This window comes from Erythranthe guttata, chromosome 14 (assembly GCF_056151865.1).
Source record: "Erythranthe guttata isolate IM_541 chromosome 14, IM_541, whole genome shotgun sequence".
NCBI classification, from domain to species: domain Eukaryota; kingdom Viridiplantae; phylum Streptophyta; class Magnoliopsida; order Lamiales; family Phrymaceae; genus Erythranthe; species Erythranthe guttata.
Window position 1 is genome coordinate 14,647,266 of NC_142546.1, and position 26,482 is coordinate 14,673,747.

The 26,482-nt window shown below is 36.9% G+C and overlaps 7 protein-coding genes across 10 annotated transcripts; 5 read left to right on the top strand and 2 right to left on the bottom strand.

Annotated features, from left to right (window-relative positions):
* The first annotated feature begins 224 nt into the window (after positions 1–224).
* On the top strand, positions 225–4,349 carry LOC105952471 (cationic amino acid transporter 9, chloroplastic). 4 transcript variants are annotated; one of them, XM_088812871.1, is made up of 9 exons: positions 225–671; positions 981–1,387; positions 1,702–1,878; positions 1,951–2,175; positions 2,261–2,437; positions 2,541–2,777; positions 3,175–3,264; positions 3,373–3,535; positions 3,719–4,349. In XM_088812871.1, the coding sequence occupies exons 1-8, from the start codon at positions 437–439 to the stop codon at positions 3,517–3,519; spliced, it is 1,695 nt and encodes a 564-aa protein (XP_088668997.1). In that variant the 5' UTR covers positions 225–436; the 3' UTR covers positions 3,520–3,535; positions 3,719–4,349. The 4 variants fall into 4 exon arrangements, with proteins under 4 accessions (XP_088668997.1, XP_088668995.1, XP_088668996.1 ...); XM_088812869.1 differs by having other exon boundaries at positions 3,733–4,349; XM_088812870.1 differs by having other exon boundaries at positions 3,676–3,734.
* Positions 4,350–11,719: 7,370 nt separating this feature from the next.
* On the top strand, positions 11,720–15,198 carry LOC105952469 (uncharacterized). The gene is made up of 6 exons (XM_012976028.2): positions 11,720–11,975; positions 12,378–12,734; positions 13,193–13,509; positions 13,866–13,922; positions 14,031–14,710; positions 14,801–15,198. The coding sequence occupies exons 2-6, from the start codon at positions 12,400–12,402 to the stop codon at positions 15,029–15,031; spliced, it is 1,620 nt and encodes a 539-aa protein (XP_012831482.2). The 5' UTR covers positions 11,720–11,975; positions 12,378–12,399; the 3' UTR covers positions 15,032–15,198.
* Positions 15,199–15,498: 300 nt separating this feature from the next.
* Positions 15,499–17,613, bottom strand: AHG11 (Pentatricopeptide repeat (PPR-like) superfamily protein). The gene has a single exon (XM_012975939.2). It carries the CDS (start codon positions 17,453–17,455, stop codon positions 15,659–15,661), a length of 1,797 nt encoding a protein of 598 aa, XP_012831393.2. The 5' UTR covers positions 17,456–17,613; the 3' UTR covers positions 15,499–15,658.
* An 845-nt stretch (positions 17,614–18,458) lies between these two features.
* LOC105952357 (non-specific lipid-transfer protein 1) lies at positions 18,459–19,187 on the top strand. Its single transcript, XM_012975901.2, has 2 exons — positions 18,459–18,910; positions 18,997–19,187. The coding sequence occupies exons 1-2, from the start codon at positions 18,570–18,572 to the stop codon at positions 19,004–19,006; spliced, it is 351 nt and encodes a 116-aa protein (XP_012831355.1). The 5' UTR covers positions 18,459–18,569; the 3' UTR covers positions 19,007–19,187.
* Positions 19,188–21,011: 1,824 nt separating this feature from the next.
* On the top strand, positions 21,012–21,751 carry LOC105952395 (non-specific lipid-transfer protein 1). Its single transcript, XM_012975936.2, has 2 exons — positions 21,012–21,475; positions 21,563–21,751. The coding sequence occupies exons 1-2, from the start codon at positions 21,135–21,137 to the stop codon at positions 21,570–21,572; spliced, it is 351 nt and encodes a 116-aa protein (XP_012831390.1). The 5' UTR covers positions 21,012–21,134; the 3' UTR covers positions 21,573–21,751.
* Positions 21,752–23,282: 1,531 nt separating this feature from the next.
* LOC105952394 (non-specific lipid-transfer protein 1) lies at positions 23,283–24,034 on the top strand. Its single transcript, XM_012975935.2, has 2 exons — positions 23,283–23,734; positions 23,837–24,034. Exons 1-2 carry the CDS (start codon positions 23,397–23,399, stop codon positions 23,844–23,846), a joined length of 348 nt encoding a protein of 115 aa, XP_012831389.1. The 5' UTR covers positions 23,283–23,396; the 3' UTR covers positions 23,847–24,034.
* Positions 24,035–24,325: 291 nt separating this feature from the next.
* Positions 24,326–25,573, bottom strand: LOC105952393 (T-box protein). The gene has a single exon (XM_012975934.2). It carries the CDS (start codon positions 25,517–25,519, stop codon positions 24,491–24,493), a length of 1,029 nt encoding a protein of 342 aa, XP_012831388.2. The 5' UTR covers positions 25,520–25,573; the 3' UTR covers positions 24,326–24,490.
* Between the last annotated feature and the right edge of the window lie 909 nt (positions 25,574–26,482).

Sequence of the window (26,482 nt, forward strand, 5' to 3'; positions counted from 1 at the left end):
TCGGAATAATCGCAAACACCGCCAACTTTTAGAAATAAGCACTTAAAACCGACTTAACTCACAATCATTAACTTCTGCTTTTAAATAATCATTTGTAAACACCGCCTTAGTAGTAAGATTAAAATAATTAATTACAACGTAAAATCATAATAGTATTTTCAATTAATTTTAAATATAAAACAGTGTACCTTCAAACTATGCCACGTGTATTTTCACCAATGGGCAAAACGTGCAAAATAGAAACTTTGCCCAAACACGGAACAATAACTGTTCAATCAATTTCGAACGTTCGTACCAGTAAAGCTTTGTTGGTAGTACCTCACGGTTAAGTGGTTGTACATTTGATTCCCCCCATCTCTATATACCCAAAAAAAACGAGGTCCTCAATTTTCCCACGGTTGTTTATCACCGCACGTAGATTGAGCTGAACTCAGCAATGACGTCATCATCCTCATCGTCGCCGGCGTCTTCTTTCTTCTCTCGTTTCTGCTCGTCGGCACTCCGATCGAAACCCCTATCTCCGGCGGTGGATATCGCCGTCCGTTTCAATTCCGGCGACGGACTCGTCCGACGACTTGGCCTCTTCGATTTGATTCTACTCGGCATCGGCGCTTCCATCGGCGCCGGTATATTCGTCGTCACCGGCACCGTTGCTCGCGATGCTGGTCCAGGTCAGTGGTTTTGATTCCTTTTTTTTTCTTTCCTGGTTCATTTGAATTTCAATTGCATTTGAATTTGATTCAGTATTAAGTAATAATACAATGTTTGATCTATATCAGTAGGCTTTATCAATAAATGCTATAGCAGAAATTGGGGAAAAAAGTTTATTGTTCAGATTTTGCATCTAATTACAATTATGATTCATAATCGATTAATTTTGCAAAAGTCATCCTCTATACGAAAATCTTACGAAAAAATCGAACGGCGTTGTTTCGATTCCATCCAACGATGTTCTCATCCCCTATAACTCATCAATGCAGGGGTTACAATTAGTTTCGCAATAGCAGGTTTAGCTTGTGTGCTGAACGCACTCTGTTACGCTGAGCTGTCAACACGTTTTCCAGCAGTTGTCGGAGGAGCATATCTGTACACATACACAGCTTTCAACGAGCTAACTGCTTTTCTCGTCTTTGCTCAGTTAATGCTCGATTATCATATCGGTGCTGCAAGTATAGCGCGTAGTTTAGCTAGCTATGTGGTAACTGTACTAGAGTTGATTCCTTTCCTCAAGGATAATATCCCGAGTTGGGTGGGCCATGGTGAAGAAGTTTTCGGACCTTTTTCGATTAATATTTTAGCTCCTATACTCCTAATTCTTCTGACTGTGGTTCTTTGTCGGGGTGTCGGAGAATCTTCGATATTGAATTCAATCATGACAGTTACAAAGGTGAACTTAGTTTCTTCGCATTTTTTTTCTTCCCTTTTTTATCTGCGTATTATTGAATATTACTGGCTTATATGGAAATACGAGTGTGTGATGTTGGTGTTCTTTAAGTGCTTCTTCACCATCATTTTTTAGGTTTTTTTTAACCATCGTCAAAGATGTAATAACAAATTTTAAGATTAAAGGGGAAAGTTATAATTGTCTTTAGGGCTTATGCGGCGCATGTATCTTCTTACATTCTTACATGTTTTAGAATGTTATGAATTATGTTTCATAATTAGCAGTAAATAGCTGACAGTATGAGATATTTTCGGCAGGTACTCATTGTTCTTTTTGTCATCATCGTTGGAGCGTTTAAGGTTGATGTCTCAAATTGGACACCTTTTGCCCCAAACGGGTTTAAGTCAATATTGACCGGGTCAACTGTCGTCTTCTTCTCATACGTTGGATTCGATGCAGTTGCTAATTCTGCCGAAGAATCCAAGAGACCCCAGGTATATCTCAAAGTCAAGTTTACTTACATAACTCCGTTTACTTTACTAAAAATTTTTTTTGTCATGTTTCAGAGGGATTTACCATTTGGCATAATCGGTAGCCTCCTAGTATGTCTTGCATTATATATCGGTGTTTGTTTAGTACTCACCGGAATGGTTCCGTACCAATTTCTCGGAGAAGATGCTCCTTTAGCTGAGGCTTTTACTACAAGGGGCATGAAATATGTGTCTGTGTTAATCAGCTTTGGTGCTGTTGCTGGACTTACTACAACACTTTTAGTTGGTCTTTATGTTCAGGTGAACTGCAATTTTAATTTATTTTTTTAATTATTTTTTTTATAATTTTAATACTAGACTTATTTTGATTTATTATTCCTATTAGTCTCGATTATATCTTGGACTTGGAAGAGACGGTTTATTACCAGCCATATTCGCCAGAGTACACCCAAAACGACATACCCCGATTCATTCGCAAGTTTGGGTTGGTCTTATAGCAATTGTCTTGTCAGGACTTCTTAATGTTCGTGTGCTCTCGCATATCTTGTCCGTTGGATCTTTGGTATGTTTATTTATTTATTTATTTTTAATTTATTTTGAATCATGAAAAGTTGGTAGACTTGAACCTTGTTCCTACATGACCTGAAAATGGATTTGTTTTTCAGACAGGATATTCCGTTGTTTCGGCATGTGTAGTAACTCTCCGCTGGAAAGATAAGATTTCTGGCGAGGGTTTTGGTGGGAGAGTTTCTAGAAGGGGCGAAGGCGTCATTTGCCTTTCCGCAATCGCGTGTTGCGGTTTTGCTGCTGGAGTTTTCTTTCGTTTTGATGCTTCGTATGTTTTTACACTCTTAGCTGCTGTTATTGCAGTTTTTTCCGCCGCGGCTCTTTATCTACGACAAGTAAGTTAAATATGCAATTCGTCATGCATGTCATTTGTACGATGAGATTGGAATTAGAAAACAATTCCCAAAAAAAATCGTAAAATTCGAAAATCAAATTTTCAGAAATTTGAATGAATTTCTTTAATTCCAGAATTAGAAATTTCCGTACTTTCATTTTTTTAGTCAAAAAATCGTATTGGAATCGTTATCTAATATGTATTCCAATTCCGTTCCAAAAAGAAATTGGAAATCGGAACATTCAAAATTCAAAATGAAAAATATTGGTCCGAAATTGGAAATACTCAGATAAAAAATTCGGCAAAATTTGGAAATTCCGTTCCAATTTTCACCCCTAGTTATTACAAACATTGGCAAAACCTAGGATTAATAACTAATAATTTTCTGCCTTTTGCAGGTCTATACAGACCCGCCAGGTTTCTCGTGTCCTGGAGTTCCGATTATTCCATCGATTAGCATTTTCTTCAACATTTTTCTTTTCGCTCAGGTAATTCATATTCACTACCTTCATTATTAAATATATAACCATGATGAATTGCAATTGGATAAACTTCTTAAAAATAATCAAATTTTATTTAAATATGTTCTTTTGCAGCTGCACTATGAAGCATGGGTGAGATTTATAGTCCTCGGAATTGTTACAGTCGGTATCTACGCATTTTACGGGCAATATCACGCGGACCCTCTAAATTCAAATTCGTCCATTGTTTACCATCGTGCACCAACTGAAGAAGCTCGATAAATTAACACGTGTTAATGTAAGTTCATCTCTTGTGTTATTATTTGTCTATTAAGCTTCTGAGGTGTCTGTTATATCGTGTAATAATATAGTTAATTTTTCGAGAATTTAGCTGTAAATGTGTTGGTTAATCAATTAATATGAACTCGATTGTGTCAGCTGTGACTTCTCAGTTAACAGAGTACTAAAAAATAAAATAAAGGTATTTTCCGACAGAACGACATGCTTCTGGTTAGGACACCACGACAGCGAGTACAATGTTTTCCTAGGGACAAAATCGTCCAAAATGCACCTCGTTGTACGGCCGTGCACCACCACCACCACCACCCGACAGAAGTTGTGATAAATAATCGTTGGAAGTCAACGCAAGAGTTCAAGAAAGTCATCTCTTTCGGCTCCTACATCATAATAGGGAGCCTCTTCAACGGCAATGCCCATTGGCATGCGTACAACGATGAGCAAGACGACAATAGCAATCGTGATTCGGTATTATGTATCGAAGAATTTTGTCCGATAGATAAGCGGGCCCACCTCATGCGCACAACTTGATGAAAGAGTGTGGAGTCGAAGAATCTTGGACTAAGTTGATGGTTTTCAGCGAAGATTCCTTCTCTGCGGTTCATAGTAATTTCAAATCGAGAATGGTAATTTTGTAGTCCAACCTCCAAATCAAAAAAAAAAAACAAAAAAAAAACAAAAAAAAGAGCAGCAATCCAACAAGTTTCAATTTACTAGATCATCTAGCCAAATCCAAAAAAGTTGAACATGTTCTAGTCTTTGGAGAAATATTTAGATTTCTAAAACTTCTAAGTAATTTATGTGTAGTTCTAATATACGAATAATAGTCATTAGATCAAAGTATGTCTGGACCATTCTAGTTATGATTAGAAAATTCTCTTAATATAAATAAGGATGATCTAATAAAACTTTCATAAAAATAAACCATGTACTACCCTTATCCTTCCCATATTGATAAGCAAAGTAAATATCATCGTTCTGCGGTTTGACCGTTTCCATGATTGTTTTCCAAAGGGAGACTTGATCTTCTGATCAAATTCTGGATCAGTTATGTCAAAATTGATATCATAAAAATAAACTATGTATTACCCTTACCCGAGAGACTTAACCGAGATTCCAATCGACTCGAAAATGTCAAAATTGATATCATAAAAATAAACTATGTATTACCACTCATACCTATGTTGGAGAGCATAGGTTACTACCAGTAAGGACGGATAGATCTCAGCCGGTAGATAGATCTCAGAAGTGCTTGTTGCTGCCGCCGTGTCTGCCGCTGCCGCCGTGTCCGCCGCTGCCTGAGATGAGCTCGGTGCCGCCATTATTGTGTAACTCTGCAATTAGAGAGGAGATTAGAGAGATTAACTGCAATTCTAGAGAGAGAAGAGAGATTAACTGCAAAATTCTTAGAGAGAGAAGAGGGAGAGAGGAGATTAGAGAGATTAACTGCAATTCTAGAGAGAGAAGAGAGATTAACTGCAAAATTCTTAGAGAGAGAAGAGAGAGGAGGTTAGAGAGAGACTTGTTAATGGAGGCAGAGGGGAAGAGGAGAGCTTTTTTTTTTTGCAGATAGTGAGAGTGGGGGGAAAATAAAACGAAGCCCTGGTTTATATAGGAAATCTAAATCTTAAGCATAGTCATGGAGGTGTTCCTGCCCTAGTGTAGAATTGATCTATATCATTGATCTATATATCATTAGGCTTTATTGTTCAGATTGCATCTAATTACAATTATGATTCATAATCGATTAATTTTCCAAAAGTCATCCCCCATACGAAAATCTTACGAAGAATTCGAACGAACGACATTGTTTTGATTTCGTCCAACGATGTTCTCATTCCGTATAACTCATCAATGCAGGAGTTACAATTAGTTTCGCAATAGCAGGTTTAGCTTGTGGGCTGAACGCACTCTGTTACGCTGACCTGTCGATACGTTTTCCAGAAGTTGTCGGGGTAGCTTATCTCTACACATACACAGCTTTCAACGAGCTAACTGCTTTGCTCGTCTTTGCCCAGTTAATGCTCGATTATCATAGCGCGTAGTTTAGCTAGCTGTGTGGTAACTGTACCAGAGTTGATTCCCTTCCTCAAGGATAATATCCCGAGTTGCGTGGGCCATGGTGAAAAAGTTTTCGGACCTTTTGCGATTAATATTTTAGCTCCTATACTCTTAATTCTTCTGACTGTGGTTCTTTGTCGAGGCGTCGGAGAATCTTCGATATTGAATTCAATCATGACTGTGGTTCTTTTTGTCATCATAGTTGGAGCATTTAAGGTTGATGTCGTAAATTCGAGACCTTTTGCCCCAAACGGGTTTAATTCAATATTGACCGGGTCAACTGTCGTGTTCTTTTCATACGTTGGATTCGACGCAGTTGCTAATTTTGCCGAAGAATCCAAGAGACCCCTGGTATATTGATACGCGTAAAACCTACGTATAAATAACTGCAAGTGTACAATATCGCATTTTGCAGAATAGTGAATTCCGGATATCGATCCACAGGGAATTAAGTTCCTAAATCTACCAAGTACCGTAATTATACTATCCTAAACTTTATCTAGACGGGAGAAAAAGATGGGAGATGACATGAAGCCAAAAGGAAACAAAAATAAAAACAACGGTCCGCCAGAACAAGTGAAGAATTATGACGTGTGATGGCTTCTAGGGTAAAATTCACCAATGTACTATCGATAAAGATCTACAAATCCGAATCTAATGTCAATTCTATATTCGCTAACCCAGACACTAAAATACCCTAACCCCCGCCTCCAGTGTAGTTAGAGTCTACCCACAGGTCCGACGTCTCCGTTCAGAACCTGATATTAAGAGAGCATTTAGGTCAAGTCCTTAAGGGCTACCCGAGGTGCATCACGTCTCCGTTTCCACAACCCGAGCTATGTTTTCCTAAAATCAAACGAGAAATCCTCTCTCGAGTTCATTCCCATTTAGAATCAATTCAACTGTTGGCCAAACAATCGAAAGCTAAAACATAAACATAATCAAAGAACGACAAATAGATCACATATCTGGAAATCAAAATCAATATATACAAGGTTTCATTTCCCTAAAAGAAAATGTTCAGTTCATTACAAACATAGCATCAAAATGAAGAACACGAGAAATTATAAACTAAACGTAAAGAAAAGCTTATGAAAAACCCTCGTCGAAACCCTCGTCGAAGCTTCCCGCGAAGAACTGGCGAGAACCGAATAGAAAACCGAAGAAGAAGTCGAGAGATAATCGAGAGTTGGTCGAGAGCTTCTAAAATGAATAAGAGACCTTCTATTTATAGTACGAAATCAAAGAAAAATATCTCGTCTCGAATTTTGTGCCCAGATCGCGATCTGGGCTTCTTGGATCGCGATCTGGCAGCCTTGGAAACTGCGCACCGCCTTTCCAGATCGCGATACGGAAATGGTGGATCGCGATCTGGTTCTTGATCAAAAAATGTACTGTGAGACCCCCCAGATCGCGATCCAGGAAGTCTGGATCGCGATCTGGGTCCTGATCAAGAAAACCTTCTGTAAGACCCCCCAGATCGCGACCCAGAAAGGCTGGATCGCGATCTGGTCTTCTGCGCCAACTTCAAACACTGTTTTGACCCTTTTGTAGCCCGAATTTGACAATTTTCATTTCACAAAAGTTGTAGATCTTGAAGTTAGCTTTCTAAGGTCACTTGAATCAGCTCAATCGGAGGTCGTATGCAAAAGTTATGCTTGAAATACGAAATAGTGTCACAACCCGCGATAATGCACTTTTGCACGTGTTTGGTTTGATTTTCGGCTTCGCTTCCAAAATCGTTTCGAATCAGCAAAAATAGCTTCTCTTTACCTAAAATATAAATAAAACAAAAACAACATAATATATACAAATAAAGCCAAAAACTCGGACGAATAAAGACCAAAACTCGAAGAATTGATAAGTGAAAATAATGCAAAATGAACACTCATCATATATCTCAAAGTCGAATTAACGTTAAGCATTTTAAGCGTAAATTTAGTCTTTTATATTTGTATTTTCCTGAAATTCACCAATATTTATTAACTTTCTTAATATAAGTACAACAAAAACAGGTTCGGTTATAGAAATCTGCATTGGAAGAAGGCCTTGGTGTAAACGCGCTTCCCTTTTCGCAAAACTGTGGTGGTAAAAACGAGGTTCAAGGTAAAAACTATGTGGGGCATTTTATCGAACAACACCCGAGCGATTCTTCAGCATCCATAATCCACTTCTGATATAACCAGCCTCCTCTCGGGCATTTCATCGAACAGGTTTCTAGCGAAACTCATTCGGCCCAGCTTCCCGTACATGTCGACTAGTGCAGTCGCCACGTACAAACTAGACTCGAAACCGCACTTAACTACATCTACATGAGTAGAAAAGGTGTAATTGTCCACTTGTAGCTTGACACGTGTTTATAAGTAGTTGAAAATAGTTTATAAGATGTTTAAATGATTATAAGTTCTTTCAAAGTGTTTGGTAATTTTTTTTTTTTAAGATCTTTAAAAATTCTAAAAATAAGCTAATTGAAAGCTATTTAGATAGTAAAAATAGTTTGTAAACTCATTATTCAATCACTTTCAAACAATAATCTTAAAAATAAGACGTAACTCATCAACTCTTAAAGTAACTTATCAAATGTAAGAGCAACTTATCAGTGCTTTAAAATAAGTTTAGCCAAGCAGGCTATAAGTGGATGATGAATAAATGTTTAAAATGTCGAATGTTCCTTACCTTGAACCGCGTGTTTCGAGCAGTGAATCGTCGGTTCCGAGCATCGTCATAAGATAATAAGATTGGCTTTTTGCTAGCTACAAATCCAACTTGATTCGATTAATCATGCATCAAGTGTTTATTATCCATAATTTCGTATAATTTACTAATTTATAAATGGATCGTACGGGCAAATTATGGACACCCCTGAATTATGGTCAAATTACGAAAACCCCCTCCTGTTTGTGTAATTACAGTCACCCCCATCAACTATATATTATGTTATGAAAAAATCTCTCCATAGGCAAATTTAGGGATGTTAATTCGGTAAAACCGAACCGAAATTTTGGTAGGACAACATTTCATACCGTTTATCGAACTAACATACGATTTTTTTCGGTAAATATCCGAATTACATAAATTTTATGTAAAAATATTCAAAAAGAGGGGGCGGTTGTAATTACCCAAACAAGAGGGGAGTTTTCGTAATTTGGTCATACCTCGTGGGGTGGCCGTAATTTGCCCTAGTATCTTATATATAAAAGGAAGATATTTTGAACTATAATCCTAAACCTAAATTTAGGGGCATTTTAGTCAGCTTTTATTTTCACATTTTTTTCACACAAAAACGGTCCACCACTCCGAACAAAACACAGTACACAATATTCTTTTTGTTTTGGTAGTTTGTAAAAAGAACCCACGTTGTAGCCATATATATTTTTCAAGAAAATAATAATAATAAACAAACAAATATATATATATATATATATATATATATATATATATATATATATATATATATATAATTTTCTCTTTTTCATCTTCTTTCATACATGCACTGTAAGTTTTCACCCACCATTTCTCACTTCATTTCTGCAAGATTTGCTTAGTAAATTCGAATACATAGGAAAAAGGCAAACAACAGAGATAGGACAAAGATAAGCCAGATCTTTCTTAACAAGTAAGTCGGGCAGTTATGTTTTGTGTTTCGAAATTAGAATTATATATTGTATTCGATTTGTTTCTACAATCGCCTGACATCAAATTTCCATTAATCATTTTGGTTTTATTGTTAACGATTGGATGTATTACTTAGTTTCCGATTTTTATATATCTGCATGTGCTTTTTTCGTTTTCCAACATATGTTATTTTTTTCTTCGTTTTGACTAAATTTTGGTAATTTGATTTCCCAAAACAAGTTGATACACTGGTGCCAAGTCTACAGAAGTTGGTAATTTCGTTGAAAGTAATTAAACATAATTGTAAACAACTTTTTGGATTTAATGTATCTCTTAATGATATTATGGTATTTGATATTTGTCACAGATTTGTAGAATGCACGCGACAATGCATTTTTTGGTAGAGACATTCTATTCAAAGCAAAAATCAGCATGTTAGCAGATTATCACTGTCAAAAGGATATCAGATAATGAGGATCTTATACAACAATTTAGGAATAGATATGAATGTTTGATTTTTTTCATCCGTTTTCTGCTAGAAATTCATACAACGCCTTTAACCCCATTTGTTTGTTGTAGTTACATTATGAGAATGACGGGGAATACAGAGGCTCCCCGATGCACACAAGTTTCTATATAACTCCGCAATTTTGGTGAGTGAAAATTTGGAAAAACAAGTGATGTCAAGAAGTGGGATAACATGACGAAAGACGCTTTCAGACAAAAATAGTGAGTGAGCATTTAAGGGTTCTTTTCTTATTTTTTTTCACTAAAACTGCTGAATAATTAAGGACTATATTATATTTAATTTTCGACCTTACTTTGGTAGGTTTTGTCATTTATTGCTACATTGGATAAATTGTGGAAGCAAAGATGAAGAGTATGCAATTGTTCTGTTCAGTGTAGAATATGATGTTCCAGGTTTTGCAGTTGGGACTGACGGATTTGAATCGTCGATTAGAGAATCTAAGAGGAGAATTATGAGATGGCAATGGTAAGATGAAATTGGAATTCGTCAAATTTCTCTTCAGACAATAGTCTGGACCCGAACTCCAACCTGAACTTGGGTATGGTTTTGATCCCGATAGTTGATAATTCTTATGTGATTCCTTCAACAACTTATGTGATTTAATCAAGCCATATACGTGGAATCTGGAAATAGTTTTTAATTTCAAATTATGTTATATTTTACTATGTATATTTTTTCGAAGAATTTCTATCATTATCATGGTCCTAACTTCTAAGTGCATATATACCATAACTTTATGTACATGTAAAACCTGATTTTTGTGGATATTGAAGAAAAAAATATCCTTATTTTATTTTCCAAAGACCAGAGAAGTATCTTGGAGACATAGTTACATGGGAAAAGGCGTAACATGTTCTTAAAGAGGGACTAGGGAAGCCCTAGAAGGTTTTCGGGTCGATATTTCTTGGTTCAATTGTTTGGTGATTTTAGTTGATAGATTGACTGTTAAAGCGCATAATGCTCCTCTGAAGACTTGCCTTATGGAAATACCATTTTGGTATTTTTGCTGATGCTGCTTTTTCTGAGAACATTTGATAGGTAAATTTGTGAGCTGTAAAAATTATTTTTTTTTGGTTTTTACCGGTATCAATCTATTGATCGTTTTTATAGCCCCTACTTGGTAGTTTACTTACATTTTCATACATGCATACCATTCAGTATGTTGTAACTCTTCTCAGTTTTACTACACAGTTTTGTATCAATCTTGACTCTTGAGGATTGAGAAACAATGAAGCAAGAGATGGCAAGTGACAATATGTTATACTTCGACAAGCTATAGAGCCTTGGGTTTGATTTGTTAATCGTGAAAACTATTGTTGATTGTATTAATCAAGTTCTCAATATTATTTTCATTCATCTTTTTATGATTTTCTTATGATATGATGTATTCTCAATTATTTAATTTCATTATATTTAACATATTAAGTTTTAAATATCTTTTGTTTTATAATGGTACCCGTGCAACGCAAGGGTTATGGTTACTAGTAATATATAAATCGAGTACAAATATATTGATTTTTACTCGATTATTAATTATATTTTACTAATTATATAAATGGAGCAAAATTTTAATAAAATACGTCCATTTGTTTTATTTATTTAAAAATAAAAAAAATAAAAGAACTTTTCTAGTAATAATTGATGACACATAAAATAAAAGTACTAATTAAATTCATATTGGCAACACATCAAATTAGTAAATTCATAAACTATTGAACTCGTGGGAAATACATTCAATCAATTTTGGAATTTCTTTTTTTAATATCAATATCCACGTCACGTTTTCTTCAGTATTTATAGCGAATCATACTCTCATATATAAATATTACTCCATAAAATAAATAAATAAACAAATCTTTGGACTCTCAAGAAATAATTTGCTAAGAATCCTGATATACCAAAACTAATAATTAATAAATTATTATAAAAGGAAAAAAAGTACAATTAAATAAAGTAATAAATTCAAGAAAAAAAGGTAACCAAACAAGAAAATAATTTGACTGACAGAGAGAATCGACGATTTCACAAACTCCAAAAATTCAAGAGTTTTATTATTTATCAAATTTCTTATTTTTTTTAATTCTTTTTCTTTTTCCGCACGTGTAGAAACTAAAACCCCAAGATTTTGGCCCCCCAAAAAGGATCACCGACGAACCTGGTTTCTCTCCCCCCACCGCCGCGTAATCGACGGTGGGACGACGAACTCCGGCGGTGGCTGTTCAGAAATTTTGTTCAGGTACTATTTCTTGATTTTTAGTAATGATTGAGTTCAAATAAAAAAAATTAAATTCTTGATTTTTTGTAATGGGATTTGCTTAATCTGTTTGAAATATTGGTTTCTTGCAGTGTTTGTTTCGAATGAGTTCTGATCGCAATTGTTTTTTTAATTTATTATTATTTTTTATTATTTTGATATTATTTACCATATTGGGATTTGCTTAATGTGTTCTAAATATCGGTTTCGGTTTCGATTTCGGTTTATTTTGATGTATTATCATAGTGGGATTTGCTTCATTTTATTATCATATGCTCAGCAATTTTTTTAATTTTTTTTAATGATCATGTTTTCGGTTTCGGAATGGCTGTTTTTCGTTTCGTTTTCAAGAATTGTTCTTCCGATTTTTTATTGATTTTGCAGAACGAAAAACTCGATTAAATCTATGTGTTGTTTGCCCTCTCTCTCGATGGGACCCGAAATCACAGCCGGAGATAAATTAAAAGCAAAAATGAAGGCTTCATCAACCTACGAAGCGAATCCAACATTCGATAAAGAACTCGAAAACGAGTGTAGGAATTTCGCATCTAGAGCGGTTGACCAAACTGAGAAAGTCAACATAACGGAAGCTACAAATTCCGGCGTCGAAGCACAGGAATATTTGGACGCAACCGAAAGCTCGAGTTCGTTCGACGACTGTGATGACTCGGAGCCTTTGTACCGACACGGTGACGATGATTTCGATCTCAATTTCGGATTCGATGATGCTTTCAGACTACGGTATTTTATTCTTTTCCCTCTCAAATTTATTTTTCCATGATATAATTTTATGCTAAATTAAATATATATATATATATATATATATATATATATATATATATATATATATATATATTATTTGTCGCTTTAGAGTTTCAAGAATGATTTTTTTTTCCGGTTCTATCCTTATCAATCCAACTATATTAAGCATTATAAAGGTTATTTTAGTCTTTTATATGTGTCTATCATAAAATTCACCCGTATGATCGTATTTTTCATGATATAATTTATGCTAAATTAAATATATATATTATTTGTCGCTTTAGAGTTTCAAGAATGATTTTTTTTTTCCGGTTCTATCCTTATCAATCCAACTATTTTAAGCATTATAAAGGTTGTTTTGGTCTTTTATACGTGTCTTTCGTAAAATTCACCCGTATGATCGTATTTTTTCATGATTTTTTTTTTTTGATCTTTAGGAAGAAAGATCTGACTAACGACTGGAGGTCGTATGTTCAGCCGCTGAGGTGGCGTTGTAAATGGGTTGAATTGCAAATCAAGAAACTTGAGGAACAAGGGCGAATGTACGACGTACAGCTCGGGAAGTACAGTCAGCAAAAGCAGGCTTGGTTAGAGAAATCTGCATTGGAACAAGGCCTTGGTGTAAAATCAATACCCTTTTACCAAAACCATGGTGGAAAAAACGAGGTTCGGAAAAGGAAGAAACGAAGAAGAGCTGAAAAAACAAAGGATTTATTACCGTATATTTCGCATCACAACATTTTTTCTTACTATGGTACATTATTTCTTTGCTCTCAAAATTATCTTTTTATGTGGGGGGGGGGGGGGGTAAATTACGGCAACCCCTTTGGGGTAAGGTCAAATTACTAAAAACACCCCTCTTGTTTGGGTAATTACAACTATCCCCTTAACTATGTAATTTTTTTTACGAAAAAACCCCTCCTTCACTAGGTAAATTTGAAGTGGACGTGTAAGACAATACATATTTGAGGGGGTGGTTGTAATTTCTCAAACATGAGGGTTTTTTCGTAATTTGACCTTAACTTAAGGGGTGGCCGTAATTTGCCCCCTTTTTTTTTGTTTTTTTTCTTTGCGCGAGTTAAGAATTATTTATGCGTAGTATTTTTGCAGTGAGTAAGAAGGGTTCCGATCGGGGTGCTTTTGTCGAAGGCGAGTTGAGGAATCGTGGTGAGTTGTGAATTGATCAATTTCTGATTTTAAACGGGTCGTAGTTTCGAGTGTAATCTAAAAAAAGATTGTATTTTTATTTGACGGGGCTTCATTATTTTGTAACAGAGGCGAATCAAAAAGTTGCCACTGACGTTGGATTTTGGGGCGACGATCAATCCTTGTGCATCGAAAATGGAAACGATGATAATTCTTTGGAGCAAATACTCCGCAAGATTGATTTTTTACAGTCACGGGTCGGTAAATTGAAGAGTAGGGTCGAAAAGGTCAAAAGTGAAACCGACGTAAAAACAGCCGAGAAGGTAATAAGTGAAAACGTCGGAGAATTAGCTGAGAAGGTCGTAAGTGAAAACAATGGAAAATTACCCGAGAAGGTAATAACCGAAAAAAATGGAAAATTACCCGAGAAGGTAATAACCGGAAATAATGAAAAATTACCGGAGAGGGTAATAACCGAAAGAAATGGAAAATTATCGGAGAAGGTAATAACCGGAAATAATGGAAAATTACCGGAGAGGGTAATAACCGAAAAAAATGGAAAATTACCGGAGAAGGTAAATAGTGAAAAAGTCGGGAAATCGTCTTCTAGTGATATTTCCGATAATGATTTAATTAGCTCTCCTCTAAATCGTGGGAGAAATATGTCGATGGCGGATGCTATTGCGTATCAGCTTATTCAAGGGTATATTATTGACCATCCCGAACTCGGAATCGATAGTCAAGGAGATTCTTTTCACGATGCAAATGGAAACATAAATGACGATATTCTTGCATCTATATTTCCAAATGTGAGTCTTTTTTTTATTGAATAAATCTTGATTTACTTTCTTGATTTGCTGCATTTGGTAATAATTTTAATTTTTTTTTAATTGTTGTAGGAAGAAGAAGAAGAAGAAGATCTTCTAATCGATAACCATAGGGCGATGGAAGTGATGAGAAATTATGAGGAACTAATCCAACCGGTACAAAAATCTCCGGTTTTAGCAAAACCTGATTTTCCGAGGGATAATCAAACGCCGAAAAGAAAACGGGATATCGAAGAAGATGTCGATGCTATTGAAAAAAGCAAGAGTAAGAGGGGCAGAATAGTAAAAGCTGGTCCTAAATGATGAATTAAATCTGCAAATATGTTAATATAGGGTTTTTTTTTTTAATTATTATATTTTTTTTTCAAGATTGTAAATTGTGAAGTGGTCCTATTCTTTTGGCACATATTATTTCTTACATATGGATTAATTGCATATAGTTTGCTGATGAATGTAGAATCACTTGCATATATTGTTATGCAAAAATTTTGGTAATTTTTAAGGTGACATTGTCTATATATTATTGAGCTTGGTTTCCATTTCAGATAGCAATATTTATTTTAGGGTAAATTACGAAAACCTCTCGGAAATTAGGTTAAATTATGAAAAATGCCCCCACCTATCTGTACTTACCAAAAAAAGCCCTGACGTTTGTTATAGATTTTTCACAGAATCTTTTGACTGCGGTGAATATTTCGCGAAAATTAACCTCATAGGGGTAATGGTAATACTAAAAAAGTTGTCAAGGTGTTATTTAAGAAGAATAAAGATTCCGTGTAGAGGACTCCAGAGGTTAATTTTTATGTATAAAAAATAGCATATATAAATGTCATGTCTGCATGGGTAAAATCGGCATTTTTCAGAAATAATAGCATACACCGAGTAGTTTCCCGCCTTTGATTCGCACACGTACATGTGGATGTGTGTAAACTATACCGTGAAAAGTGGGTCGTCCCGCACCTTCATATGTAATCGCAGTTGATCCAACACCGAACGAGTCTCCACCAAACGGGTACGGTTCATTTTATTATTCCCCGCAACAAACTCGAAAACCTCACTATTGATCTCGATAGCACTACATCCAGCTTCTTTCTTAGCCCCTTTACTCGTCATCAACTTTTTAATTTCCTCGACATCTCGCCATCTTTTCTCGCCCGCGTACAAATTCCTCAACACTATATAATTACCATCGTTAAACGGATCCAAATCAATCGCCTTCTCCACAAATTTCTCCGCCCTAATTACATCCTTTGCATATCCACAAGCAAATAGCAAAGAACTCAATATTATTCCATTCGCTTCGTAAGGCATATTCTTGATCAAAGATTCCGCTTCCTCCACGCGCCCCGCCCTACCCAAAAGATCCACTAGACAACCGTAGTGCTCGATTTTTGGAGTTAGATTATATTCCGGCATTTTATGGAACCATTTCTTGCCTTCATCCACTAAACCGCTATGGTTACAAGCTGATAAAACGCTGAGCATCGTAATATGGTTGGGATTAAACCCTTTTTTCTTCATCTCCGTGAACGCGTCTAAGGCCTCGTTAGCACGCCCGTTTAGTGCTAATCCGTTAATCAACGCATTCCATGTACACGTGTCGATTTGCCTAACATTATCGAAAACGGTTCTTGATTTCTCGATTTCCCCACATTTAGCGTACATGTCGACCAGTGCTGTGGAGACGTTTGCGGACTTGTCGAACTTTTTCCTCTTCACAAATTCGTACACCCAATTTCCGATTTCGAGTGCCCCCAAATCAGCAATAGCTGGAAGAACGCTAACAACAGTGACATCATCTGGCTCGAAAATTTCTTCGGCAAGCAATTCTTGAAACAATACTAACGCCTCGTGGGGTTGCTTGTTCTGACAGCATCCGCCAATTATTGCATTCCATGTGTACAAATTTCTGTTGGGCATTTTATCAAACAACAGGCGAGCTTGTTCTACATCGCCGTTGTTGCAGTACCCGTCAATCATAGTCGTCCAAGACACCACATTTTTCTCCGGTGTGGCATCGAAGATAGTCTTAGCAGGGCCCATCTGACCTAACTTCACGTATCCATCGATCATCACATTAAACGAAGCTGTATCCCTCTTGTTACCGGGTATTGTTTGAAAGAGTGATTCTGCAGCATCCATATCTCCACTCCTGATATAACCAGTCATGAGAGCGGTCCACGACACTGGACTCTTCTCGAGCATTTCATCGAACAGTTTTCGAGCGAAACCCATTCGGCCCAGCTTCCCGTACATGTCGACCAGTGCAGTCGCCACGTACAAATTGGAACTGAAACCGTACTTAACTACATGCGCGTGCACCTCCATTCCTTCCCACCTCGAAAAACGCAAGCCGCAGCACTTTGTCAGAGTGGAAAAGGTGTAATTGTCCGGGACAAAGCCTTCTTTCCTCCGCAAGCAAGCGTACAGATTAACGGCTTCGGCGAACTGGCCGGAAGAGAGGTGGGACTTCATCATGGTGTTGCACAGGAAAGTATCGGATCTCTGCGGCATTTGATCGAACACCTTGCGCGCGTGGCGTTCGCCCGAATGTGTGATGAGCTTCGTTACGAGATTGAGATTGGTTTCGAGGGCGCTACGGAGCATGAATGCGTGGATCTGCAACAGAGTGGCTCTGCTGTGGTGGGTTTTCATTTGGAGGAGAGATAAACACTTTCTCTCTCTAGGACTCCATAGCCATGAAAAGTCTGATCCTTTATCAGTCATGGTTGAATTATTGATTGATCAATACATTTGATAACCAAAATCTTTTGTCTGGAAGAATGGCGGGAAGAAGGCAAATCAACTGAAAGCCATGTTTGAACGTAGAATCAACAAAATAGTTTCCAACGGAATGTTGTTTCTGAATTTCCAAATCTACCCCGTTGGATGAATGAGTTATTAGCACAAACCCTCCCCTACCGTTTAATCTCTAATTGTCGAAAAAATCTCTATATTAAAAAAATTTGCAATAAGCCCCGTATGTTATGTTTACAAAGTACACAACTCCTTAATTAAAATTTCTTTTTTACTTAACCAAAATGACTTACCCCTAATATTTTATTTAAAAATATTTCAATTTAAATAAACATAATATCCTTTTTATATTAAATAAAAGATAATTATGAAACTTTTATTTTGGGTCTTACAAAAACTATGGGGTGAATTTATAATTTTCTAAATTTATGTTTTAAAGGGTATTTATGTCTTTTCAGGTCAAAAAACATACTCCAAGCTGCGAAATCCGCGCGTACAACACACATACATTCAGCTTGTAGGGGCCTTATTGGCGCTAACTAATTTTTATAGGGGGATTTTTTGCTAATATTTTTAACACGAGGGCTTTTTCAATAATTAGAGATTACACAAGGGCGATTCTTGCAAAAACTCCTAAATGTAATATTTCATCTTACCTGAGGAGGCGACTCGTATTTTACTCGTAGTTTGTTTGTTTTATAGAAAAGGGTAGTTTAGACAATTCATTCACTCGGTTAGAGTTTGTAACGAGTTGTTAGTTGTAGGGAGGTATTTGTAATTACCAATACTACAAAGGTTCGTAAGTTATTTAGTCTTACCTCAGGAGGCTATCTCGTAATGTACCCAAATAAAGAAGGATTCTGTTTCAACTTCTCAACATATTTTGCTAGTTAGGGTGTATGCCAAAACAGCATAACAGCAAATTCATAATGCTTATTTCACACACACACACACACACACTAAAAAGGCTATAAATACTACATCCTAAGAGTTCCTAAAAACCAAGCAAGAATCAAACTCATCACACATTCAAAACCACACATCAGATAAATATCCGATTTTCTCGAAAAAGAAAAAAAGAAAAATGAAGGGTGGAGTGATCGCAGTTATCGCAATTCTTGCCGTTTTCCAATTGGCCGTTCAACACGGGCATGCAGTTACATGCGGTGAGGTGGACGTATCTCTCATGCCGTGCATTAATTACCTTATCGGGCACGACAGCAGCCCATCACCGGCTTGTTGTGCAGGGGTAAAAGCGGTAAAAGGGATGGCGTCGACCACAGCCGACAAAAGGACTTGCTGTGGCTGTGTCAAAGCTGCCGCTAACCGCTACACCGACTTGAAAGACGAGGCGGCTCAGAGTCTGCCCGCCAAGTGTGCCGTTCAGCTCGACATTCCTATCTCTCGTACTGTCGACTGTACCAAGTGAGTATTCTTTTTCCTATGTTTTTTTATCAACAAGAACAAAAATTACTCTGTTTTTCGTTTATTCTGATTTTTTTTAACGACAGGATTAACTAAGATGGGAAGAGGTATGAAGAAGGGAGCAACGCTTTCATATATCAGACGATTAATATTAGAACTATGTTTATGTACGAGAAAAAGAATAAGTTGGGAGATTCTTGAATAATGGTTCAAGAAGCTCCATGTATAATTTCTTGAACCTTTCAATATTATTAATGAATATTTTCTACTTGATATATATATATATATATATTTTCTTCTATTTTTTTTATTGTTTTTTTTTAAATGTTTGAAGTGAAGAAAATCAAGAATGATTATAAAAAAAAAAAAAAAAAAAAAACATATTACACACCAAAGGGTGCACCACGGTGCGAGCGCAACTTCAATAGGTTCATTAAAATGTGGGTTGCCTAATCGATCAACAATACCGATTTTAGAATATCATCGAAAAAGCTATGTCAAAACAACGGAGACAAGTAAAAATTCCCCGAAAACATAATAAAGTTGACGAGACATGTGAATTAAAACTAAGCTACCAAATGAAAAAAAAAAAATACTTTAGTTAATAATAATATTAAGACCAATCAAATCTATCAATCGGAACATATACATACGTTAAAGGAAGCATAACTTAGCTCAACGGGTTGTACCCGAGACCACGAACTTGGCCTATCCACGTGAGAGAAGTAACTACCTCGTTTTGCAATTGGCCTGCAACTTCACAAAAACTAGCTAAAACAAGTCGTCGTTAACTCGTGTTGAATTTCTTATCGTAGTTCGTTTTTTAATATAACAAAATGTTATTTAACGGTAAAAACTAAAATCCAATATAAAACCGGACAACTAGTTAGCAAGTATGTTCGGCCACAATCCTTTCCCTTAGAGCCTTGGTTGAGAGTATTGATAGGATTGATTAGATTGAGTAAGATAACATATTGTTTCTGATAATGTAATATGAGATTGTTTCATTGTATTTCTGTAATATTTGTAATCTATTGTTTGGAAATAAGGATTATCATCATCATTGGATATTATATGAAAAATCCAGTATACCCCTAATTCTAGACTAATTATTAGCATTATGGGTAAATTACAACCACCCCTGAGGTATGGTCAATTTACGAAAAAAACTCCTCTCGTTTGGGTAATTACATCTACCCCTCAACTATGATTTTTTTCTTACATCTTCACCCTTATGGTGTCAAATTCAACATAATCATCTAGATTTCGTGGAATGTGCTCTAGTTTGTACACGTTTTGTGTAAAAATACAGTTTCTGATGCACCACAATCTGATATATACAAGCCAAAAAACACATTATGATCATCTTACTTCAAAATGTGGAGTTCGAATGAGATAAAACAGGTAGAAAAGTGATAATATTTCATATAATTTCGAAGATTCCACTAAATTTGAAACCGCAAGGGTGGACGTGTAAGAAGATTTATAGTTGAGGGGTGGTTGTAATTACCCAAACAAGAGGGGTGTTTTTGTAATTTAACCATACCTCAGGGGTTGGTTGTAATTTACCCTTAGCATTATTTCTAAAAAGCAAAATGGGGATTGTGGGATAATAAGGGTTGAGTTATGATGAAACAACATTCATATGTTTACTAAAATCCATACCCATACCAAAAAAATAGCTCGGACACGGAAACGGGGAAACGGAAAACGGGAACTTGGGGGAAACGGGTATATATTAAAATTTAAAAGTGTAGGAGTATATTTATAAATATACCCCTACATTATAAATATTTATAAATATACCCCTACATTAAAAAACGTGTCCGGAACGCAGATACGTTAAGATATTGAAGTTTCCGTGCTACATATCCCAAAACTAATCCATGGAAACAAAAAGTGAGCCAAGAAACAGAAAAGTGAAGAAACAAACTGTCAAGCAGATAAGAATTGTTTCATATTTATATCAGCTTTACTATTTCAAGGCAAGTAAATGACCTATGTAATATGTTGCCAAACACAGCCAAAACAGCATAACAGCAAACTCAGAATGCAAGTTTCACAATAACAAAATTCGGAAAAAAAAAAAAAAAAAAAGCTATAAATACCGCATCTTCGGATTCCCAAAACCCAAGCAAGAACCACAGTGATAATAACCATCATCACACATTAAAACTACACTTAGAAAAATATCCGATTTTTCTCCAATCCAGAAAAAGAAAGAATGAAGGGTGCAGTTATAGCAGTGATTGCAATTCTTGCCGTTTTCCAATTGGCTGTTCAACACGGGCATGCAGTTACATGCGGTGAGGTGGACGTATCTCTCATGCCGTGCATTAATTACCTAATCGGGCACGACAGCAGCCCATCACCGGCTTGCTGTGCGGGGGTAAAAGCGGTCAAAGGGATGGCTTCGACCACAGCCGACAAAAGGACTTGCTGTGGCTGTGTCAAAGCTGCCGCTAACCGCTACACCGACTTGAAAGACGAGGCGGCTCAGAGTCTGCCCACCAAGTGTGCCGTTCAACTCGACATTCCTATCTCTCGCACTGTTGACTGCACCAAGTGAGTTTTTTTCCCATTATTTTTTTTTCAACAAGAGCAAAAATTGCTCTGTTTTTCGTTTATTCTGATTTTTTTTTTTAACGACAGGATTAACTAAGATGGGAAGAGGTATGAAGAAGGGAGCAACGCTTTCATATATCAGACGATTAATATTAGAACTATGTTTATGTACGAAAAAAAGAATAAGTTGGGAGATTCTTGAATAATGGTTCAAGAAGCTCATTTCTAATTTGTTGAACCTTACATATTATTAATGAATATTTTCTACTTGATATATGTTTTTTGAAAATTTTTAAGAGAAGAAAATCAAGAACCATTAAAAAAACAAAAAAAAACAGAGTACCCAATTAATGATTGAACTAAACATATTCAAATACATTTCATCGTAGCACATATTACACACAAAAGGGTGCACCACGGTGCGAGCGCAACTCCGATAGGTTCATTAAAATGTGGGTTGCCTTATCAATCAACAATATCGATTTAAAATGTAGTCATCTAGCTCGCCAAACCTCACATTTTTTTCTTAACCATATTCTATTATTTCGAATTTCATCTCGAACAGGCTATCTCAAAACAACAAAGACAAGAAAAAATTTCCCGAAAAACATAATAAAGATGACGAGACATGTGTATCAAACAGAGCATATAATATACTTATGTTAAAGGAAGATAGAGCCTCAAGTAGTTAGTTACCGTAACTTCGCTCAATGGGTTGTACCTGAGACCACGAACTTGGCCCGCCCACGTGAGAGAAGTAACTACCTTGTTTTGCAATTGGCCTGCAACTTCACGAAACCGGACAACTAGTTAGCAAGTAAATGAGGGATTTTCTTACCCTCGTTGACAAGTATGTTCGGCCACAATCCTTTCCCTTCGAGCCTTGGTTGAGAGAGTATTGATAGGATTGATTAGATTGAGTAGGATAACATTGTTTCTGATAATGTAATATGAGATCGTGTCACGGTTGGAAGTTATGATTATAAGGTTTATCATAATGTAATGTAATATTTGTAATCTATTGTTTGGAAATAAGGATTAATCATGGATCATTGGATTATGTATGAGATATCCAATATACACCTAATTCTAGACAAATTATTAGCAATATTTCCAACAATATGGGACACAAATGTTAGTTTAAAGGCATATAAAAACCTATGTAGCACAGACATGGCAACGGAAACGGTGATACTGGGAAATGGACACGGGGAAATAGCATGTCTCAAAAATGGGGATACGGGAACTTGGGGGAAACGTGTAAACATTAAAAGTGTAGGGGTATATTTATAAATATGCTATATAAACATATATATGATATTATTTAATATATAAATTATTTTTATATATTTTCGTACAAATATATTCAAAATAAATACTATCATTTTGAATTGATCATTAAATCATATAAGTAATTCGGGAAGCAACAAAAGTGTTTGGAAATTCGATACTCAAACATGTTTCTAACTTTTCAGAAATTCCAAAATGACCCATAAGGTGTCCGGCAGGAGTCCTCGAGTGTCGGACACGAAACGTGTCCGAAACGCGGATACGATAAGAAATTGAAGTTTCCGTGCTACATAGACCAAAACTAATCGACGGAAACAAAAAGTGAGCCAAGAAACAGAAACGTGAAGAAACAAATCGTCAAGCTGATAAGAATTGTTTCGTGTTTATATCAGCTTTACTATTTCAAGGCATGTAAATGACCTATGTTGCCAAACACAGCCAAAACAGCATAACAGCAAACTCAGAATGCAAGTTTCACAATAACAAACATCGAGAGAAAAAAAAAGCTATAAATACCGCATCTTCGGATTCCCAAAACCCAAGCAAGAACCACAGTAATAATCACCATCATCACACATTTAAACCACACTCAGAAAAATATCCGATTTTTATCCAATCCAGAAAGAAAAAAATGAAGAGTGTTATAGCAGTGATTGCAATTATTGCCGTTTTCCAATTGGCTGTTCAACACGGGCATGCAGTTACATGCGGTGAGGTGGATGTTTCACTAGTGCCATGCATTAATTACCTTATCGGGCACGACAGCAGCCCATCACCGGCTTGCTGTGCGGGGGTAAAAGCGGTAAAAGGGATGGCTTCGACCACAGCCGACAAAAGGACTTGCTGTGGCTGTGTCAAAGCTGCCGCTAACCGCTACACCGACTTAAAGGATGAGGCGGCTCAGAGCCTGCCCACTAAGTGTGCCGTTCAGCTCGACATTCCTATCTCTCGTACTGTCGACTGTACCAAGTGAGTTTTTTTTTGTTTCCCGATATTTTTTTCAACAAGAACAAAAATTTCTCTGTTTTTCGTTTATTCTGAATCCTTCTTTTTTTTTTTTTTTTACGACAGGATCAACTAAGATGGGAAAAGGTATGAAGAAGAACGTGCTGCAGCTAATGTATGAGGCGATTAATATTAGAATTATGTTTAGTTACCAAAAGAATAAGTTGGGAAAAAAAAAAAGACAGATTCTTGATCAATTGTTCAAGAAGCTAGTGTCAATTTATTGAACCTTACGTGTTATTAATGAAGAATTTCTACGTATAATTTCATCTATTTCAATTGCAATTTACATGAATTCAATATGTTAACCCGGAAAATCTTCGAAAAAAACATCTACTTCAGCATTATTGAAGCATAAACACCTCAAATTGCAAACTTCAAGTTCATAAATTATTTATTTTTTAAGCAATAACTTTTCCTATCAATCAGTACAAACAGTCAAGAACTACACCACGTTTCACTTCCAGCTTATAAACTACGACATTAGAACCCCGATATACCCACATTTATCACGAAAATCAAGAAAGTACTCAATCAATAAACAAATCGAAGATATTCCAAATACGCTCATCATATCAACTTCAATAGGTTCATTAAAATGCGGTTTGGCATATCATCAACAATATCGATTTCACCATATACACATAACATAATTTGCAAGCAACTCTCGACAAATTACACACATCAAATAGGAAACTTACAAACCGAATCCAATACGCCTCAGCAAATGAATATCTTGAATTCCGGCACTTGAGCTCCGACATTGAGATAGTTAACATCGACAACAACTTCCCCAAAATCCTCTTCGTACAATGTCCTCGCAATACGAACATAGTCGTGTACAAGATCTCGGTAAACTATCCCACCGGGACTCGCATCCAATGCGACCAGGACACCTGGCGCCAGCCAACATGAATCCGAAGAATTGCACGGCAGTGGAGCAAGCCATAATATATTCCTCAAATTCATCGAATTGTCGTAAGAAACATTCGATCCCGTTTGGCAATAGCCCATATAGACGGGGAATTTTTGCTTATCGTAAGCGGGGTATTCTTTAGCATGAAACAAAATGCCTAATCTACCGGATTCGTTTGCAATGAATAGGTGGCCGTGGAATAAATCGTAGCGGCTGAGAGATACATTGAGCCCTAATTCCGGACCGCGCTCGACAATTACGTCGAATAAGAATTTGAGGTAGGAATTCAAACCCTCGTCTATGAATTGCCACCCGTAAGGAGTTCTGGTGAGCTCGCACCGGGATTGATTTGATCCTTCGACGTCCGGAACGGTGATCGGAGTCGGATCTAGGGCTCGGTGGATGGCGCCGGGATCGCCGCCGGATTCTACGGCGAGGCGGGCGAGCTCCAGTACGGGCGCCGGAGGCGACGTTATCAGCTCGTCGATTTCGTTGCTGCTCCGATTTGACGGTAAGACGATGCTAGAACTCAGCATTTGCCTTGCGGCGGTGGGCGGTGGGTTGTAAGGAGATAAGAATTTGAAGCATGAGCGTAGATCACGCGCCACCTGTGCGTTGACTGAGCTGGCCTGTTGTGGCGGGCCGAGGAGGGAGAGCAGGTCCGAGACTGTGGCTTTGGGCCTTGTTGATGGAGAGGGGGAATAAGAGGATTTGATTCTCCGAAGTGATAGAAACGGGGTGGCGGCGGCGGCGGTGGTGGTGGTGAAGGAGGCGGCGCCGGCGAGAGATAGGGAGAAGAGGAAGGCGAATTTGAGCGAGCTCATTGACTTCATATTTCCTTCTCAAAAAAACCGGGTTTTTTTACCTGTAGCTAATTCGATAGGTATTCCGTAAGAGCTAATAGCACACACCCCCCTGTGTTATTTCTAATTGGTGAAAAACACCTCATGTTAAAAATATTAGCAAAACAACCCCTATATTGTATTTTTCAAAGCACACCGGTCCCTGTTTCGAAATTGAACGTTGACTTATATGAAATGGCTGAACTACCCTTACAAAAATGTAAGGCAAAAAAAAAAAAAGAAAAAAAAAAAAGAAAAAGAAAACATAACAAAACGCAAATAACAATTGCAACAAAACCCAATCCAATGTCTTCTTCTCCAATCGAGGTCCCTCTTCTCCAATACTGTGAAAAAAATAATGGTGATTCTTCAATGTTCATGCCTCACATTTCGCCACAATCAAATCTCAAGTAGAGGTGGCTGACATGGGAGATAGATAGGGGGACGGGGATTTTGAGAATTTGGCGGTGGAAGGAAGGGGTAGCGGCGGCGTGAAAAGGTGATTGCCGGAGCCCGGAGGTGGTGTTGTGAGTTTGGTGGTGGTGGTGATTTCAATGGGAAGAAGAAAAATTTTGAGGAAGACATGTTTTTTCTCTCTATTTGGAGCCGATAGCTTGACGAGGTGATTGCCGGTGGTGGGAGTTTGCTGGTGGTGGCCGTCGGAGTTTGCTGGTGATGGTGGCCGTCGGAGCTTGTTGGTGGTGGTGGTCGTCGGAGTTTGCTGGTGATGGTGGCCGTCGGAGTTTGTTGGTGGTGGTGGTCGTCGGAGTTTGTTGGTGGTCGTAAATGGGGGAGAATAATTTGGGGAAGACTCAATTTATTTTTCTTCGTCTAAAAAATTTTAAAAATTGCGATCCAAAGTTTTGGATTATTTATATTTAAATCAAATTGGATTTTTTTTTTTACAAAACAATCCGAGGGTACTTTCGAATTTTCAAGTAAAAACACATACAC

Coding starts and splice junctions, on each gene's coding strand:
- LOC105952471 (XM_088812871.1), top strand. CDS start 437: ATGACGTCATCATCCTCATCGTCGCCGGCGTCTTCTTTCTTCTCTCGT. Junction 2,438..2,540: donor TCTTGTCCGTTGGATCTTTG/GTATGTTTATTT, acceptor TTTGTTTTTCAG/ACAGGATATTCCGTTGTTTC. Junction 2,778..3,174: donor CGGCTCTTTATCTACGACAA/GTAAGTTAAATA, acceptor TGCCTTTTGCAG/GTCTATACAGACCCGCCAGG.
- LOC105952469 (XM_012976028.2), top strand. CDS start 12,400: ATGTGTTGTTTGCCCTCTCTCTCGATGGGACCCGAAATCACAGCCGGA. Junction 13,510..13,865: donor CAACATTTTTTCTTACTATG/GTACATTATTTC, acceptor GTATTTTTGCAG/TGAGTAAGAAGGGTTCCGAT. Junction 14,711..14,800: donor TTGCATCTATATTTCCAAAT/GTGAGTCTTTTT, acceptor TAATTGTTGTAG/GAAGAAGAAGAAGAAGAAGA.
- AHG11 (XM_012975939.2), bottom strand. CDS start 17,455: ATGACTGATAAAGGATCAGACTTTTCATGGCTATGGAGTCCTAGAGAG.
- LOC105952357 (XM_012975901.2), top strand. CDS start 18,570: ATGAAGGGTGGAGTGATCGCAGTTATCGCAATTCTTGCCGTTTTCCAA.
- LOC105952395 (XM_012975936.2), top strand. CDS start 21,135: ATGAAGGGTGCAGTTATAGCAGTGATTGCAATTCTTGCCGTTTTCCAA.
- LOC105952394 (XM_012975935.2), top strand. CDS start 23,397: ATGAAGAGTGTTATAGCAGTGATTGCAATTATTGCCGTTTTCCAATTG.
- LOC105952393 (XM_012975934.2), bottom strand. CDS start 25,519: ATGAAGTCAATGAGCTCGCTCAAATTCGCCTTCCTCTTCTCCCTATCT.